This window comes from Thermobia domestica, chromosome 1 (assembly GCF_964235325.1).
Source record: "Thermobia domestica chromosome 1, izTheDome1.hap1.1, whole genome shotgun sequence".
Lineage (NCBI taxonomy): Eukaryota > Metazoa > Arthropoda > Insecta > Zygentoma > Lepismatidae > Thermobia > Thermobia domestica.
Window position 1 is genome coordinate 91,712,922 of NC_137454.1, and position 17,392 is coordinate 91,730,313.

A 17,392-nucleotide genomic window follows, 5' to 3' on the forward strand; every position below is an offset into this window, starting at 1 on the left:
AGGGCCTTATGCAGAGTCAATTTGACGTCTGATTAACTCCATACTACGGGGTTGACTAACAGATGGTTATCAAAATTGTATTCAGAGTCTCAGATTAGGACGTAGTATTTGACGAAGTTAATCACATGCGACTAATTAATCTAGAGCGGAGGATAATCATTTACCCACGGTTTGGCGTGCGACACAACATTTCGTATTTCGTATTTCATGTGTTTTCATTTATACAGACTACGCATGCGCTGATCTACTTTTCCTTAGTTGCCACATTTATTTTTCTCACCCAATGGATTGGGGTTATGTAAATTAATCACACCCAAATGATGTTTTTAGTTGTACTCAAAGTAGACTCTGAATACCAAAAAGTGTACCTTCCTTACAAGGAAGGGTCACGCAGTGGCTCCGCTGAGATTCGAACGAGACAATTATGTTTACATTTGATATGTCATAACTAGATGAATCCAAAAGTTATACGTGCCACCGGGCGGAATATCGTGAGTTACAACATATTTTGTAATGTAAAAACTACAAAAAATGACCTGGCAGAATAGTTTGAACCGAGTCATTTGTTCGGAAACGGTTGGGTAAGTTTAAAACTCTGCCAACACATATCCCATCATTTTCAACGACAAACTTTTTGGGGTAAAAAAATTTGTCCCAGCGTCCCCCGCAGGGTCCCAGCGGGGTCCAACTTAAAATTTTCAAATGGCAAGGGGATTAAGTAGCACATCATTTGAAAGCTGTTGCAAAATGAAAAAAAAAATGCAGCAAGTCTCGACTCTCTACAACAAACCTGTGCAAAATGGCGGAGGGTCAAATTGTAAACAAAAATTTAATTGAAAAGTCCATGGTCACCCCTATAAATCGGAAACGGTGAGACAAATGTGAAAACAGGAAAGGGAGTGTGGCATTATTTTCAATGTACAACGATTTAAGTGAAAATGTCTTGTCCCAGGGGCCCCATATGGTCTCAGGTGGGGTCCAACTAAAAAGTTTCAAATGGTAAGAGAGGTAGGGACATCGTTTGAAAGCTCTTGCTAAGTGAAAGAAGATGGAGCACGTCTCGACTTTCTACGACAACCCTGTCCAAAATTGCGGTGGGTCAAAATGTAAACAAAAGCTTATTTGAAAATCTATGGCCACCTTGAATCCAAGATGGCCGCTTAAAACCTATATCGAAAGGATAAGCATACCAAACTGCTGAAGCTAGGAAAACAAATTTGGCATTAATGTTGATTAGTAAGTGACTAAAATATGCAAAATGTTCAAAAACGCGACATCTTGAGTTCAAAATACCGCACTATGTATCGAACGCATATCCAGCTCACACCACTGGTGTTGGAGAAGCGAACGTTTATGGTTAATAGTAGATATCCACAAAATATCAAAAGGTATAATCTGTAATCCAATATGGCTGCCAGCGTGAAAAGAGTTTGTATATAAATATATTATTTCTTGAGATAATGTGACCAAACCAACAAAGTTTGGCGCAGCTCGATATACTAAAATAACTTACAAATGTTTGGTACTACTCGCCAATATTGCAAATGATTTTTTTTTTTTTTTTTTTGTATATTTGGTATTGCTTGAAGTATTGCGATCAAACCAACGAATGACATACGAATGTAAGCATCACGAATACGTTACAATGTAGCCCGCAACCTACTGGTGCAGCAAGTTCTTTCTGTATGAACTACATATGGCAAAATTACAAAAATTCCCGAAGGTATTCAACTTTTGTTTAGCAGTATGAGTAGGAAGTCAGACTTGTGTGCTCATCGCATATTCATTATATTCAAGTAAATAATGTCGAGAGAACCATGATGAACGTGCATTAAGAACAAAACATATATATGTTTTGTTACCGAATGAAATAATAGTTGAAGTTAATCGAAATTCAATTGTTCTTTAGTCTTCTATTATTTCTAGATACATAATAGAGAAAAAAAGAGATTTAGATTTGTACTGTTATGAATGACATAGGTTTTAAGCGGCCATCTTGGATTCAAGGTTTCCATAGTTTTTTCAATTAAGCTTTTGTTTACATTTTGACCCGCCGCAATTTGGACACGGTTGTTGTAGAAAATCAAGACTTGCTCCATCTACTTTCATTTAACAAAATCTTGCAAACGATGAGCTTCTTAACCTCTCTTGCCATTTAAAACTTTTTAGTTGGACCCCACCTGGGACCCTGTGGGCACTCTGGAACAAGATGCTTTAACTTAAATTGTTGTACTTTGAAAAAAAAATGACACACTCCCTTTCCTATTTTCATATTTGTGTCACCGTTTCCGATTTATAGGGGTGACCATGAACTTTTCAAGTAAGTTTTTGTTTACATTTTGACCCTCCGCCATTTTGCACAGGGTTGTCGTAGAGAGTCGAGACTTGCTGCATTTTCTTTCATTTTACCACAGATTTCAAACGATGTGCTACTTAACCCCTTTTCCATTTTAGAAATTTTGAGTTGGACCCCGTCTGGGACCCTGCGAGGACCCTGGGGCGGACTTTTTAATCCGAAAAAGTGTGTCCTTGAAAATGGTGGGATACGTATTGTCCGAGTTTTCCATTTACCCAACCGTTTCCGAACAGATGACTCGGTTCAAACTATTCTGCCAGCCTTGTAGCTTTTATATTACAAAATATGTTGTAACTCACGACATTCTGCCCGGAGGCACGTATAACTTTAGGATTCGTCTAGTTATAACATATCAAATGCAAACACAATTGTCTCGTTTGGATCTCAACGGAGCCACTGTGTGACCCTTCCTTGTTAGTAAAGATTTAGTATGCTACTAACTAGTCTGTGACTAGCACTCGGTTAACGAATTCTCTTTGAATACCGCCCGAACTGTTTAAACTGCGCTATATCGATTACGCTTAACTTTTGAAACTTTTTTTTTGCCAATAAATTAGTAGCAGCACGAAAAACTACTACATTATGTTATCAAATACACCTGCATGTTAATTGCTTTACTGGCTTTATACATAATTTGAAAAGTGATTGTACTCTTTACCTATTCTCTGTCAATAGCAACTGTATGAATCCATAATACAAAACTGGTATACAAAATTTTTTTAAAAAAATATTTGTAATATGATATTTCGTAGGCCGTCTTTTATAACGGCGCACTATACCATTCGCAGGCTCTTTACCAACAGCCACTATATGAATTTACTATACTGAAATGGTATGCAGAACTACAGAACAACAACTAAAGCCACTAATATATAATGTGATGTTTCGCTGAACGCTCTGTACGCAGGGCGCACTGTATTTCTACCTTTCAAATGGGTCCTTATTAACAGCAAAAGTATGTATTCATTGTACAGAACTGTGCCATACAGAAGAATAAATAAATCCGTTTTTCTTTGATGTGGTTTCTCAAGGGCGCCTTATGTAAGGGTGCAGTGTACTTACCAAAGATGGAGTGGGTCAGTGGGTCAAGTGGGTCAAGTTTTCTGGGTGGGTCAGTGGGTCGTGGGTCAACAGCATGTGACCCACCACCCACCGTGACCCACTGTGACCCACCACCCACCATGACCCACTGTGACCCACCACCCACCATGACCCACTGCGACCCACAACCCACTGTGACCCACCACCCACCGTGACCCACTGTGACCCACCACCCACCATAACCCACTGCGACCCACCATCCACCGTGACCCACTGCGACCCACCGACTCAGTATGATCTACCGACCGTCTCTGCTCACTGCATTGTAGACAGTATCTTCTGAAGACTGATAAATTTGTCTCCGTTTTACTTTCAAGACCTTAATTTCCCTTTCTTTTCCACTTGTTTCTGTCTACTTACCTGAGGTGAGTATATCTAACCAAGTGAAAAAAGAACTTCAGGCACTTTTGGATATTGATATTTTTAATAGTAATAATAGCAATAGGACTTACACTACTACTTGGCTTTCGAGACCTGTTAGTTTTTAGAGCTAACTACTGGAAAAAATACATTTTTGAATCACTGTAATATATAAATTATTATATAAAAAAACTGAATGTAACTATGTGTGCCTGATCATCACGGTCAAATTGCAAAGTCAAATGAAATTATTTTTGGTATATAGTTAGGCCTTAATCCAAATTGGGATGTTATATTGCTTTTATTATAATGCATATTATCCTAAGGAGCTAGTGAGGATCCGAATTTTTGCGGAAAAAAATGAGTATCTCGCAAGCCGTTAAACTTACGGAGATGAAATTCAGTGTATTAACTCTTTATTGAAAATAAACAGTGTGTGTCCTAGCATTTTTTTAAATTCTCCTTTATGTGTGTGTGTGTGGGGGGGGAATTTCTATATATGGAAAATTGGTAGTGAGTTGGTTTGTAAAAGTGATCGGAAACGATCGATGTTATTTAAGAAAAAAAATTAGAAACAAAAAATACAGTGCTTGGCTTCATATATTCTATCCATTGCTTTCTGCTATAATAATTGCTGAAGCTTATGTTTATTATTTGGAGCGCTTACAGCACAGGGCAATCAACCCATAAAGTTGTGAGAAAAATAGACATGAAATTTGTACTGTAAGCTTAATTACACGGAAATTTGAAGTTTGGATTGTACGCATAATTGTATGGAAAATTTTACACTTTTCTCCCTTTACGTTGGTCTACTTACTTTGATTTGGAACTTTGAAATTTCGTCTTTTTTTCCACTAAAAAGTATTGATAATTCAACAAGGAAATAATTATACTATGATAATTTAATTGAAATTCATCGTAATTTGGCACATGGCAAACAGCAGTGTGGTAATTGAAGTTGAAGAAGGGGGAAATTATCATTCAACTGTGAACACTTTATAGGAACCTCGTTCCCTTGCGCTTTTTAGACGGGGGAGGGAACTTGGTAATGGTATCAAACCTTCATGTGTAATTACAAAAATTAAATTTATAAACAAATAAGAAATCATAAGTTTATCAGCTTTAATTGATAATTTATTCACAAGATTCCCTATCAAAGGCGTGGTAGATGAAGTTTCTGTTCTACATGGGTCGACATTACCAACTGACATGGTCGATACGGAAAAGAAGATGTATGGTGATAGAGAGACGATACTTCTTGCTGAGTATTTCAAACCTAACCAAGAAAAATCGTTATCAGACTTACTTAAGTCTAACAAGTACATTGTCGATGAGAAGTTGCAGAAATCGGGTAGAAATATTATCAATTTCCACGACAGAGTTCGAACGGGAATTTCCCCTTATGAATTTACAGATGACTAATATTAGAAATACACTAAGTGCTCAAACATTGTCTAGCTTGTTGCTCATCAATGTTAATGGCCCACCGCTAGACAAGCTCAAAGTAGACGAGCTAGTTATTTCTTGGCTGAAGGATGGACATCATTCCACTGCGGATGATTTACCGCCAAAAAAGTTACCAACAGGAAATAAATCCGATTTCAGATTTGTTTTAAGGTGGAAAATTACGTGTTACGGAAAATGTATACTTGCATTACTAATGGCTTACTTGTGTTATTCAACTTTGTACCTAATTTTTAGTAAGTCTCTTCTTTGCTTTAGGTAAACTACTTTGAATAAATATTCATAATAATTGCAATTATGCATATTTGTAACTTAAATTTAACGTGGTGTTTTAGTGATTACACAAATTACAATTATGAGCATACTTTATGGAGATGCTCTCACAGAGGGTAACAGAGGCACCTTTATACCGTATGAACAACTGATTTTTCAAGTCTTTTGTGAGAAAAATACTGTGAACTGAAAAAGCATAACCTTTTCCATATTGTACAGGGGTATTTTCCTGCGAATAGAAGTTTCTTGTGGAATGCGTTCAGAAATTAACACTTGAAAGAATACTCTCTTAGTACAAGTATATTTTAGGCACACACTAATTTCCCCTCACCTCGAACTGTTTCAATTTCCTCACTGACAAACACTTTACCATTTTATACCTTAGGTCAGATCCACTGTTATTGTAACAGAGTGGTGCTTGAGCGATTGACTAGAAATTCAAACTCCAATTAGTGACAATTTCACAGTCTTGTTTTATTACAAGTGTAAACTCTTTAGTCAGTTTAGAAGAGGCCGTGGATCGTGTTCCGAGTTGATGACAATGGATTTTGGTGAGTCAGAGTAAGTCAAAGTGGATGAGAGTGGTTCATGATGGGTGGTGGGTCAGACTGGGTCACCGTGGCTGGTGGGTCATGATGGGTCACAATGGGTCACGGTGGGTGGTGGGTTATGGTGGGTCGTGCGTCACGGTGGGTGGTGGGTCAGTGGGGCGTGGGTCACAGTGGGTCACGGTGGGTGGTGGGTCAGTGGGTCTTGGGTCATGGTGGGTCAGTGGGTCGTGGGTCAAGTTTTCATTGACCCACGCCAACTCTGGACCACAGGTTCTTTAGCAATTATATCTATAAGAATTTATTATAAAAGAAAACTCGTACCTTTATTTATAATGTGATGTTTCGGAGGGCGCACGGGGACATGTCCCGGTGGGCCAACACGGGCCTGATATATACACATTACAGTACCTTGATAATAATTTCTTTCTTGTACAACATATGTATTTTACTTTACGATCTGTTTCACTTTCATGAAACCAAAAATGTTTAGAAACAACACTTTTACAAAGAAAAAAGAACCTTGTTAGATGTTAAAAAAAAAAAAAATAGTTCACCCTTTACTCGAGCTTTGAGATAATCGGCATTGCTGTATTATTTGTGCCTCTCAAAGTAGGCTCAGCCAGCTAATGATATTGAAAGTTAAAATTATTCTCCGTTAGAGGGCAAGACGTAGACTATCCGAAAATAAAGCAGGATTTTGGAGATTTCATATGCTATATAGGCTGTATAGATGCCGAACTGATTGACGTGGTCTCATTTAAATAAGTAAAAGGAGAACAAACATATAAGAACTACTTCCGACTAGTAGTACTTGACTTGTTCACAGTAATAAAAAGTCCTCAGATTTGTAAATAAGCCGCCGAATCGTCATTTAAAAGTCACCAAAAAGGTCGCTAATCGGAATATATATATATATATATATATATATTTGTCGCTATTCTGGAAGTCGAATCCTCTAGATTTAGCAGCTTTTCCCCTAAGTTGGCAACACTCCTCGATTTACTGAGTACTTGTCGTTACGTTCGCCATTACGCAGTTGAATCAATAATCTATTAACATTTTTCTTCTACGGAAAAGGTGCTGTGAATTATACATGTTCTATCGTATATTTAAATCAAATTTTTCGCTCCTTTCACACTCCGTTGTCACCATGAACTCCTTCGTGGCTACCATGAGCTCCTCGCGCCTTTGGAGTGGGAGACCCGGGTTCGATTCCCGGCGGGAGCTCATCTGGTTTGGATTCCACGTTAATCAGTAGGTCCACATTTCATATAGCCTCGCTGCTGAACGGGAAGGTAAACTAAAATCAACTCAACTCCGTTGTCATCATTGTTTCAATACCCATGATCACTTGATTAAAAAAAAAAAAAAAAAAAAATACATAAATGCCATCACTGAAACCAACAAATAAATAAGTCAACTACGTTATTACCGGTACATGAAATTATATCTGATTATTGTTCGGATATAAAGAAGCACACAAAAGGCGTGACGTAGGTAGAAGAAAGAGGTCATCACGAAGAGGTAGTTAGTTGAAGGTCGTCACGTGTGGAATAATAATCAATGCGTAAAACGGAAGAAAATATCATAATAATGATAAAGAGGAATATCAAATAGCGATTAAATATTTATGACAATGTGTAAAAACAAAACAACAAAAAATCCCCGGAATGAGTTTGAGCTTAATCAAAACATACTATATTTTCCTTATGGACAAAATGTTAATTGTAAAAACGTATGCATAATATGAATTTTGAATATATTTCATTGCTCTATGTTTTAGCACAGTTTTCCTCATTCGATTGTGGTTGCAATTTGACAGGTATTTCCCCTAGTAACAAGTAAATAATGTTTCTTGCTATCTCTGAAGGCTATACTGGTCATAGTGCAACCTATTTTGCAAGGTTTTACTTCTCTTTTTAACGATTGACTTCATATACGTATATAAGTAGTCACTGAAATTAAAATTATAATAGTTGTGTTGTGAGTATTGCAGACGAATCTACTTGAAAATTTTATTAGATTAACTTGTAAGTAGGTTCATTAATATCTAACTTAGGAAGTAACTATACATAGAATCTACTAGTGAGAATTGGTTTTCCAAATAAGTATACAGAGATAAGATCAGGACTCAAACCGTCTGTTCGCACATTTGTCCTAAAAATGTCCTCGTTTGGTTTCTTTTTGCTCTGATATTATACCGACATTCTTCTCCACTGGTCTAGTGGCCAGCTCACACTTACCTCCGGTGCATTTTACTCCGAGTGTGATTGCTGCTACGAGAGCGTCGAGTGTTTTACGGTGGGTCCATCTTAAATTATAGGTAGGCTATATTAAGCATTCAAATATAGCTTAAAATGTTGGAACAAATTAAAGAAATTTGTATCAAACTTCTGTTTTGACAGTGTAACACGGGTATTGCAAACAATACCTTGAATCATATAGATATTGTAAGTAGATATTAAATAAAGAAAAGTAAAAGGAAGACGCGATAAAGAAAGAAAGAAATGGCAAACAATATACCTTGACTTTGTAACGTGCTCTCGTTATAAAAGCGAAGCTCGTTCGTGGAGGCTCTAGCTATTTGAATATAGTCTAGGACACGTTTCACGAAAAAATTAAATTTGTCTATATACGTACGTACCTTTTGTAATAATCACCAATGGCAAGACGACTCCAGAGTATGGATGGCCAGAACCGGTTCCATCAGGAACCGGTTTTCGGGTCTGAACGGATTCGGTTCTAGAAGATCCGGTTCCGGAACCGTTTTTTCGGATCCAGGTCTGGAACCGGTTCTTCGGATCCAGGTCTGGAACATGTTCTAAAAACCAGATCTCCAAGAACCGGTTACTAGCGGAACCGGTTCCGCTGGAACCGAAACTTTGTGACCATCCCTACGCTAAAACCGAGCTGCTGGCAGGCTGTGAACAGTGTGCTAGATGAAATGGTGGAAGCGACGGCAGGCGCCCAAGTGGCGGTCGCTTGTCTAATTTGGATAAATAAACTGGGTAACTGGCCAACTCATTTGGCTAAACACTCGCTGGTGGACCAAATTTCTTTTCTGGGGGCACAAGCGGGTCTGGACTGGGAGGACACAAGCGCATGGTCCTTTTTGTAGTGTTTTGAAGGTGAACTATGTGCCTCGTTTACGAGTTTTTGGGGGCTTTCAAATCCAGGTCTGGAACCGGTTCCTAAGAACCGGTTCTGGAACCGGGTTTTCAAATCCAGATCTGGAAGCGGTTCCTAAGATCCGGTTCTGGAACCGGGTTTTCTGATCCAAGTCTAGAACCGGTTCCTAAGAGCCGGTTCTGGTGCCGGGTTTTCGGATCTAGGTCTGGAACCGGTTCATAAGATCCGGCTCTGAAATCGGGTATTCGGATCCAGGTCCGGAACCGGTTCTGAAAACCGGATCTCCGAGAATCGGTTCCTCGTGGAAACGGTTCCGCCGGAACCGGAACTTTGTGGCCATTCCTACTCCAGAGTATAGAAAGTTGTTCAAGAAACACAGGCCAAGCATAAATTTAGGCGAAACTATATTTTTGAAATAATAAGATATTTAAGTCCTCTTTACTAATAACTTTATAAACTTCCTCAAAATATATTCCAAAAAGAAGATACGAAAAGCCTCTTATTACACACATTTAACAAGAACGGTATACTGTTCCATTTAAACAAGCACTTGGCATAGTTCATAATCAAACATTAACGTCTTAAAAGCTACAATAGTCCGAAAATAATTCAATTATTATTTTTAATATTAACCCTTTTAGTCAGTCAGTAAAACTGATTTCTTCAAAACATACGTGTAATTCAAAAAACAAACTCACCTTGATCATGTTACACCAAGGAGATTGTAATATGTGCACTCATATACGCTTTGATAGAAGACTACTTGTTAATATTGAACAATATAACTTCGCGCGGTAATATCACTGTGAAATATAATACTTTTAATGAGTAACGAACTGCAATTCACTTCAAACCCAAGAATAACTTCTTTTCTACATATTCCAAATGCAATACTATCTTCCTTTTTAGATTTGCCCATCTAACTTTGGCAAACGATTTAAACACTTTCCCAACTTCTTGAATCAAACACTCCACCTTGTTTCTTTCAGTCTGAATGACCTTAACGTCACCCAGAGGCAGTGGCGGCGTAAGGCAAACTGGGGCCCGGGGCCAGTGAAGTATGTTGGGGCCCCATTTCAAACAATCGTGATTTATACACTTCTATTTTTGACATTCATTTACATAATCATTTTTTCTGTTTGCTCCTCCCCCATTCCTGTTGGTTTGTGTGTGTTTAGATCATTATAATCTGGGATACATTAAACAATAGGGCTGACATTAGCATCCCTGTCTATTTTTTAAATGCTTAGAACCGCCTTCAGGCTGGTATCTACAAATAAAACTAGACCACGATTATCATTGCATATTTCTTTCTTTTTTATTCATTTTTAAACAAAGGACACGATAGAAAAAGGATTAGGGATACAAGTGTAACGGAAACTACAACCCACACAGAAATAACAATCTTAAGAAAAAACAAAACGTAACAATCAAGAATCCACAATTTATCCTACACCTATACTATCGTAGTATCAAGGTGTACTGTAATTAGATGGAATAGTGGAAATAATGTTCCTAATGTTGAGAGACAAATTTATGTACAAAACGTAACAATGAGCTGATATTGCAAAAATTGCAAATAATAATATAACTAATGCGAATTTTTAAATGTAAGCTCTATGGTTTCTAGAATACTTTTGTTCGGTTCTCGCCTTTGGTGTTTCTCCTGCGCAATTTCTCATATAGTTAAGTTTATTCATGGTTTCTCATTTGTCTGAATTTACGTTAGATGGGTTTTATTTGATTAAATTTTTCTTCCTACAATTATCCCCATTCACTTTAACATTCGGTTTCTCTCTAGTGATAATGTACGATCTATTTAGTTCCGCTGCTTTTGCCGAAATATCAATGAATAGTTAAGCACTAGAATATTTCTCTCCTGTTTGTCCTTTTTACTATTGTTTCCAGATTTCTCACTTGTTTTATGATTATATTATTTTGTATTTAATAATTCAGTCATATTTATATTCTGTCACTTATGACTATTTCCATTACCATTTACTAGTATGAACTATTACTTAGTTCATAGTAGTAATATATTCTATTTACTTAGTATTAGAATATATTATAACAAAAAAATCCTGAATATATTGAATAATTGGGGATATTATAGATTAAATATGTGAGCACAGAATTCTACTACAGGTTATACCATCCTACTATTCATTACCACCTATCACCAGTCAATTGACAAATCTTGACAGTTTTTTATTACTCTTTTGGTTCTTTTGGGGGCGTGGTGGCTCAGTGGTAGAGCGTTCACCTCCGGAGCTTGGGGTCCCGGACTTTGTGATGGACAAACATCGTGCTCATGGGTTTTCTCGCGGTTCTCCCACTTTCTTCATTCCACCATTTCATTCATTTCTCATCATCACCGTCCCCTTTAGCCTAACCGGCATTACTGTGGGACGTAAAACAAAGATTTCATTTTCTTTTGGTACTTCTGTATTTTTATTGCCTTTACTTGAAACATGAAACTACTTTCGACAGTAGTTCCACTACCATATTAGTCTATGTTCCACCAACATTCAGAATGATACCTTCCTTGCTTTGGTAGTAGCGAAAGTCGCAACTATATTATCAGAATGTAATGAATGCTATTTTATTTTCGACATAATGGCTAGATTTGTGAATCTTTCCTGACTCATTGTGGAACGCAAGTATAATTTTATCAATTTCATTTTGGTGAAAAACCTTTCACATGATGCGACAGATACCGGTACGGGCAGTGTTGTCACAATCTGAAGAGTGGTTGCCAAACTTTAGTAAATTTCAAGCCCCATTGAAGATACATATTTCAGGATACCTTGTGGTGAAAAATCAAGTTGTTCTTTAGCTTTCTGAGCACATCTTAGTGAACGGATTAAATCCTTATAATCCTGAAATAATAATAAGCCACCCAGGTCATTCGGGTAGAACAAAGCCAAATCAGAGCAACATGCTTTTAGCCTTTCCTCGCTTTCACACTTTGACCTGTGCAGTCAGATTTCATTCTTTGCTTCTCCAGCCATGCATCTCCTTCTACTGTGTGTGCCCACAGTTATGTTCCATGCCGTGCAACTTCTTTCAGGTGTGGATATGATTTCCTTGCCCAGCGCGTCTCCAGATATTAATGGTGTTAACCAGGCTCTGTAACTGAATAAGAGTTTGATTGAAATTCATATCCTGAGATTGAAGGCATTTTTGGATCCGATCAATATATGACAGATTTGCTGACCAGATATATATAGTAAAGCGATGAAGTTAAATGACTGGATGCTTACAAGAAGAAGACCAGCATCTCTTCTAGTATCAAGCGTTTCAATCGAAGTGTCACGCAGATCTTCCAACAGATCAATTACTTCATCCAATTAACTTGAATGAGCCTTTAAAGCTTCTGCTTTTGAACTCCATCTAGTGTCATTTTCATGTTTCAGACCAATCTTTACGTGATTTTGCAGCACATTCCATCGGTGAGAAGAGCTAGAGAAGAATACCAACAAACGTTCCATTGCTCCCAACAAAGTCACCGCCAGAACGTTAACGTGTGCAGCATGTAAGCCACAAGGTTCAATGAATTATTGTTACAAGGAACGAAAATGGCCAATGGACTTACATTCCGTATCAAAGTTTGAACTCCAGAATATTGCCCGGCCATTGTAGCCTGATTATCACAAGACTGGCCTCTGGAATCTTAACACCAAGCCTATCACATTGAAGTTTCTTCAGTATTTCAGCAGAAATACTCTCAGCAGTCTTTCCTTCGACAGAGATGAAATCAATAAATGCTTCCCGAACTTGAACAGAATCACGTTGTATGTCAACAAATCGAATGATTTGTGACAAGTGTTCCATATGAGAACAATCAGGAGTTGAATTAAATATAATGCTGAAGTATTTTGGTTATTTGAACACTTGTTTTCTTATTGAACATTTTCTTCACTCTAAATTTGTGGGCTGAAATGTAAATTTCAGTGGGCTGTAATCCACATACATTTTTTCCTTTAAATTTCTTTGGGGCCCCAAGAGAGTAAAACTTTTATTTTTTTTATTTTTCACCTACATTCAACTTTTTTTTAAAAAAAATTCTTGGGGGCCCCAAGAAAGTGAAACGTCTGTTTTATTTTTTCTCCTGTATTCAGCCTTTTCCTTTAAAATTCTTTGGGGGGTCACACGAGTATGAAACATTTACTTCATTTTTCACCTATCTTCAGAGCTTTTTCCTATAAATTTCTTTGGAGCTTCCAGGATAATGAAACTTTTATATTTTTTTTATCTACATTCAGTTTTTTTCTTTAAATTTCTTTCGGGTCCCCAAGAGAGTGAGGCCCGAAGCTTGTAGTTTGTTTAGCTTATACGGAAATCCAGCACTGATTAGCTTTATTAGACAGATATTTCTGTTGTTTCATCCGTTATTTGGTGAAATATTGATTGACAATTAATTGCGTTTACATTTAGGGAAGGTGTGGATTATAAACCTTGACAGCCCTTGTACGGCTCATGCTAACAAGGTTCCTTAGTAATTATTTTTTACCTACCGTCGGGGGCCCCCACAAAGTGGGGCCCGGGGCGAGGGCACCGCTCGCCCCGCCCTTACGCCGCCACTGCCCAGAGGGATAGAGCCAGAACAAATAGTTCCCAATATTGCCAGATATGGCGCTTTAAAATCGCATATTTGATTGCATAACCGTCTCAATAGAAATGAGGAAAGAAAAAAAAAATAATTCGTAACGTCAATACGGTACAACTTCGAATAGATTACATATGTTCATAGTGCCGATTTAGCGTTCCCAAGCAGAACGAAAACCAAGATTTATGCTAATCGAATTTTACAACTTGAAGCCTCCTCATACTGCAAGGCTTGCGGGCCAGTTATTACCACCATTGAATGTCTATTATTTTCTCTGAGAAGAACGAATGAATTCTGATGCTGGTTACAAAATTTAGATTACTTATACTGTAGAGACACAAATAAACCCTACCCTATGCTCCTTTACTGATAAGTACACATCACTGGTATTCTCTGTGGGCGTAGATCTGCGCGTGATTCCTGATAGAAGCGTAAATTTTCGGAGAAAAACTGGGTGATAGTTCAAACCTCACTTTGAAAACTGGGCATCATGTTAGTTAATCTCAGTATTGAAATGGAGTGGTAAACCATAACACATTGATAAAACTCGTGGCCTCTCCGTTTAAAAATTACTTACCACAGAATAATGTGATTATTATTGGAAAAGGAGGGATGATGGGTCAGGAGTAATTTCCTCATCTTTCGCTCATCTTTGATGCCAGAAGTCCCCGGTTTAACTATCGACCACGCAACTTTGTGGTGGACAACATCGTGGTTGTGAGCTTTCTCGGGGTTCTTATGTTACTGTATCTTCCACATTTTCACAATTATTCCCATTCATTTATTATCTGGCTTTTTTCGTTTCCAGGGCATAATCGAAGACGTAAAACTAGACATTTCATTCCATTTGTTACTGAAAAAGTATTTGTTTTATATTTTATTTGACAACACAATTTAAAATTATACGATGTTAAAAAAATAGCAAGAAGTTTTCAAAATTTCAAAAATATGTCATTTCAAATCACTGTTGTTATATTCATCCTACCACATACTTTTATTAAACTTGCGTTTCAATTACTATTAAAGATGACAACCCAAAATATAGGTAATAGCAAAAAAGTAGTCGTTGCTAGTTATGGTTTTGCTTCAAGTACTTACTTACGTTTTCTTTTACTTTTAGACCGAAGATGGCTGCAACGACGTGGGTAATTTTCTTGGCCATAACATTTATGTGTGTGGCAAACACAATGTCACGTATGTATTAAATAGATATTTTTATAGTTTGTAACATGATTAGCTGGTACTTAGCCATGTAATACGCTGTAACCAAAAGAAAGAGTAACTATATGAACCGTTTAATGTGTCAGCTGAAGGTGGTTATTCTTACAGATGTCCTAATTCTATTCCTAATTCTAGATTACAAGTCCTGATTCTATTTTTGAAGCAATTATTGATCGTTAGATTATAATCACGAGAAAGGGTAGAGAAAGTGTAATTATTATTAATATCTGATAGATGTAATCAAGGGCGCCGATTCCAAATATTGTATATTCACAAATACAGTAGGGAGCCCACATGATCTTTGGGGGTGGCGCCCCCTCCCCCCGGCCCCCAGGATCGGCGCCCTTCGATGTAATGATTATTATCTGCAAAATTACGTTAAATCTTTAGTATCTGATTAGTAAATCAAGTGACTATTATCTTGTCTCTAAAGGGAGAAAAGTACTAAAAATGATACAAAAACTAAGCATTTTTCTTTTGCCTGTTTTTCGTAAGTGAGAAGAGACAATGAAATGTAACTTACCACAATAATAGATAATTTTATTCTGCACTCGAAAATATGAATCAAAATAATTTTCAGTGTTGCCATCCTAGAAATTACAGCGTGGCCAGAATATGAATTTCCCAAAAATTTAGGTTAAGGCAGCGATTAGAAAAATGAACTAAACGGTAATTGACGACTTATCATGTTGTGTTGGTTCCTTGTTAGCTACTTTAATAAATATTTGTATTTACTTGTATTGTTTATAAAAAAAACTATTTATTTTGTACTGTTTATTGCAAAATAAATACAAATATTATTTAAAAAGTAGTTCACAAGGAACAAATGATGAGTCATCAATTACTGTTGAGTTCATTTTTCTAGTTGCTGCCTCAACCTATTCTGACCACACTGTAATTTCCATGGATGATAACACTGAAAATTCTTTTGATTCGTGTTTTTCTGTGTAGAGTAACATTATCTACTATTGCAGTAAGTTATATTTCATATTTTTTTCCACTTACATAAAAGCAGGCGAAAGAAAAATTGTTAGCTTTTGTATCATTTTCAGTAGTCTGCCCCCTTAAAAGCATCGGCAACCATTGGTCAAAACAATGGAGTTTTACTGTGGGGAAGATAAGTTGTGGAGAATGTTAGTATAAGGTAATGTAAAGGTCGTCCTCATTTGTGGCACGTCATTTAAGACCATAAAATAAAGCATTCATTAGAAAAATATTTATAATTTTTTTTATGAATGTGCAGTATTCTTTGAACTCAACCAGTAAATAACAGCTATTGATAAGACAGTAGTCGGGCTAATTTACAAGGTAAGAATTCTTAAAGTGTAACATTATTATTACTATTATTATGATAATTACAACTATTATTATTATTAATAATAATAATAATTACATATCTTTTAATTTCATATGCCTTGTCACAAATGCTAATCGATACAAACCTCAGAAATTGTCAGTCAAAATGCAAACGCAATGTGACTTTCAGTGCTCACAATCCGAGGTCATGGCACCTTGTTAATATAAATTTCTCAAGATTGTTCTCTCACACTGGTAATCTAGAGCTTGGAGACTACTCTTCCTAACGCTGCACGACATTGTACCCGAATTCTAAAGTTTACAGTCAAATTTCATTAAAGAATTTCTGACTCTTTGTTGAATTTCTAGTTACTACGTATTAGTTAAAGTATTGTAACCGTTTTCAGCATCGGGGCTATCTTTAGGTGGAATCCGAAGCATGGTATTGCATTTAATATTATTCAATTGGGAATTTATCCCATAACCCGTGCACGAAAGACGCACGCAACAACCACTAGAGCAACAGAAGGACTAAACGAAATTGTGTTCGGTAATAGTATATTAACAGAAAGGATTATGAAACACGTTATAAACTATTCAGTGCCGTTTCTAAAAGTAAGTGCAGGAACGTTTGGGGTCATAGTTTATTTAAAGCAACCTAAGGAACTTACTATATAATTAATTAGAATCTCACTTTTGCATATGGATGTCTTGAAAGATTAAAAATCGTGCACTTTGTTAATTTTTTTTTTTTTTTTTTTTTTTTATAATTGACGAATTTATATCCATAGCCACTATTTATCTTTGTTAATTCTGATATAATAGCATATTCTGTGTTATGTGTCCAATGGAACTTTTAATCAGATATGTTGAGTTGATTTTAGTTTAGCGTCCCTTTCAGCAGCGAGGCTATATGAGACGTGAACCTACTGATTAACGTGGAATCCGAATCACATGGGCTCCCGCCGGGAATCGAACCTGGGTCTCTCACGCCAAAGGCGCGTACGCTAACCGCTTAGCCACGAAGGAGCT

The 17,392-nt window shown here is 36.9% G+C and overlaps 1 protein-coding gene across 2 annotated transcripts in view; it reads left to right on the forward strand.

The window, feature by feature from the left end:
- LOC145666285 (WAP four-disulfide core domain protein 18-like) overlaps positions 1 to 17,392 on the forward strand; it is a 151,446-nt gene that overhangs the window by 57,437 nt on the left and 76,617 nt on the right. For both annotated transcript variants that reach the window (XM_081733363.1, XM_081733352.1), the window contains exon 2: positions 14,964 to 15,037. In XM_081733363.1, coding sequence (XP_081589489.1) covers positions 14,971 to 15,037 — 67 coding nt within the window. In that variant the 5' untranslated portion in view covers positions 14,964 to 14,970. The remainder of the gene's footprint in view (positions 1 to 14,963; positions 15,038 to 17,392) is intronic.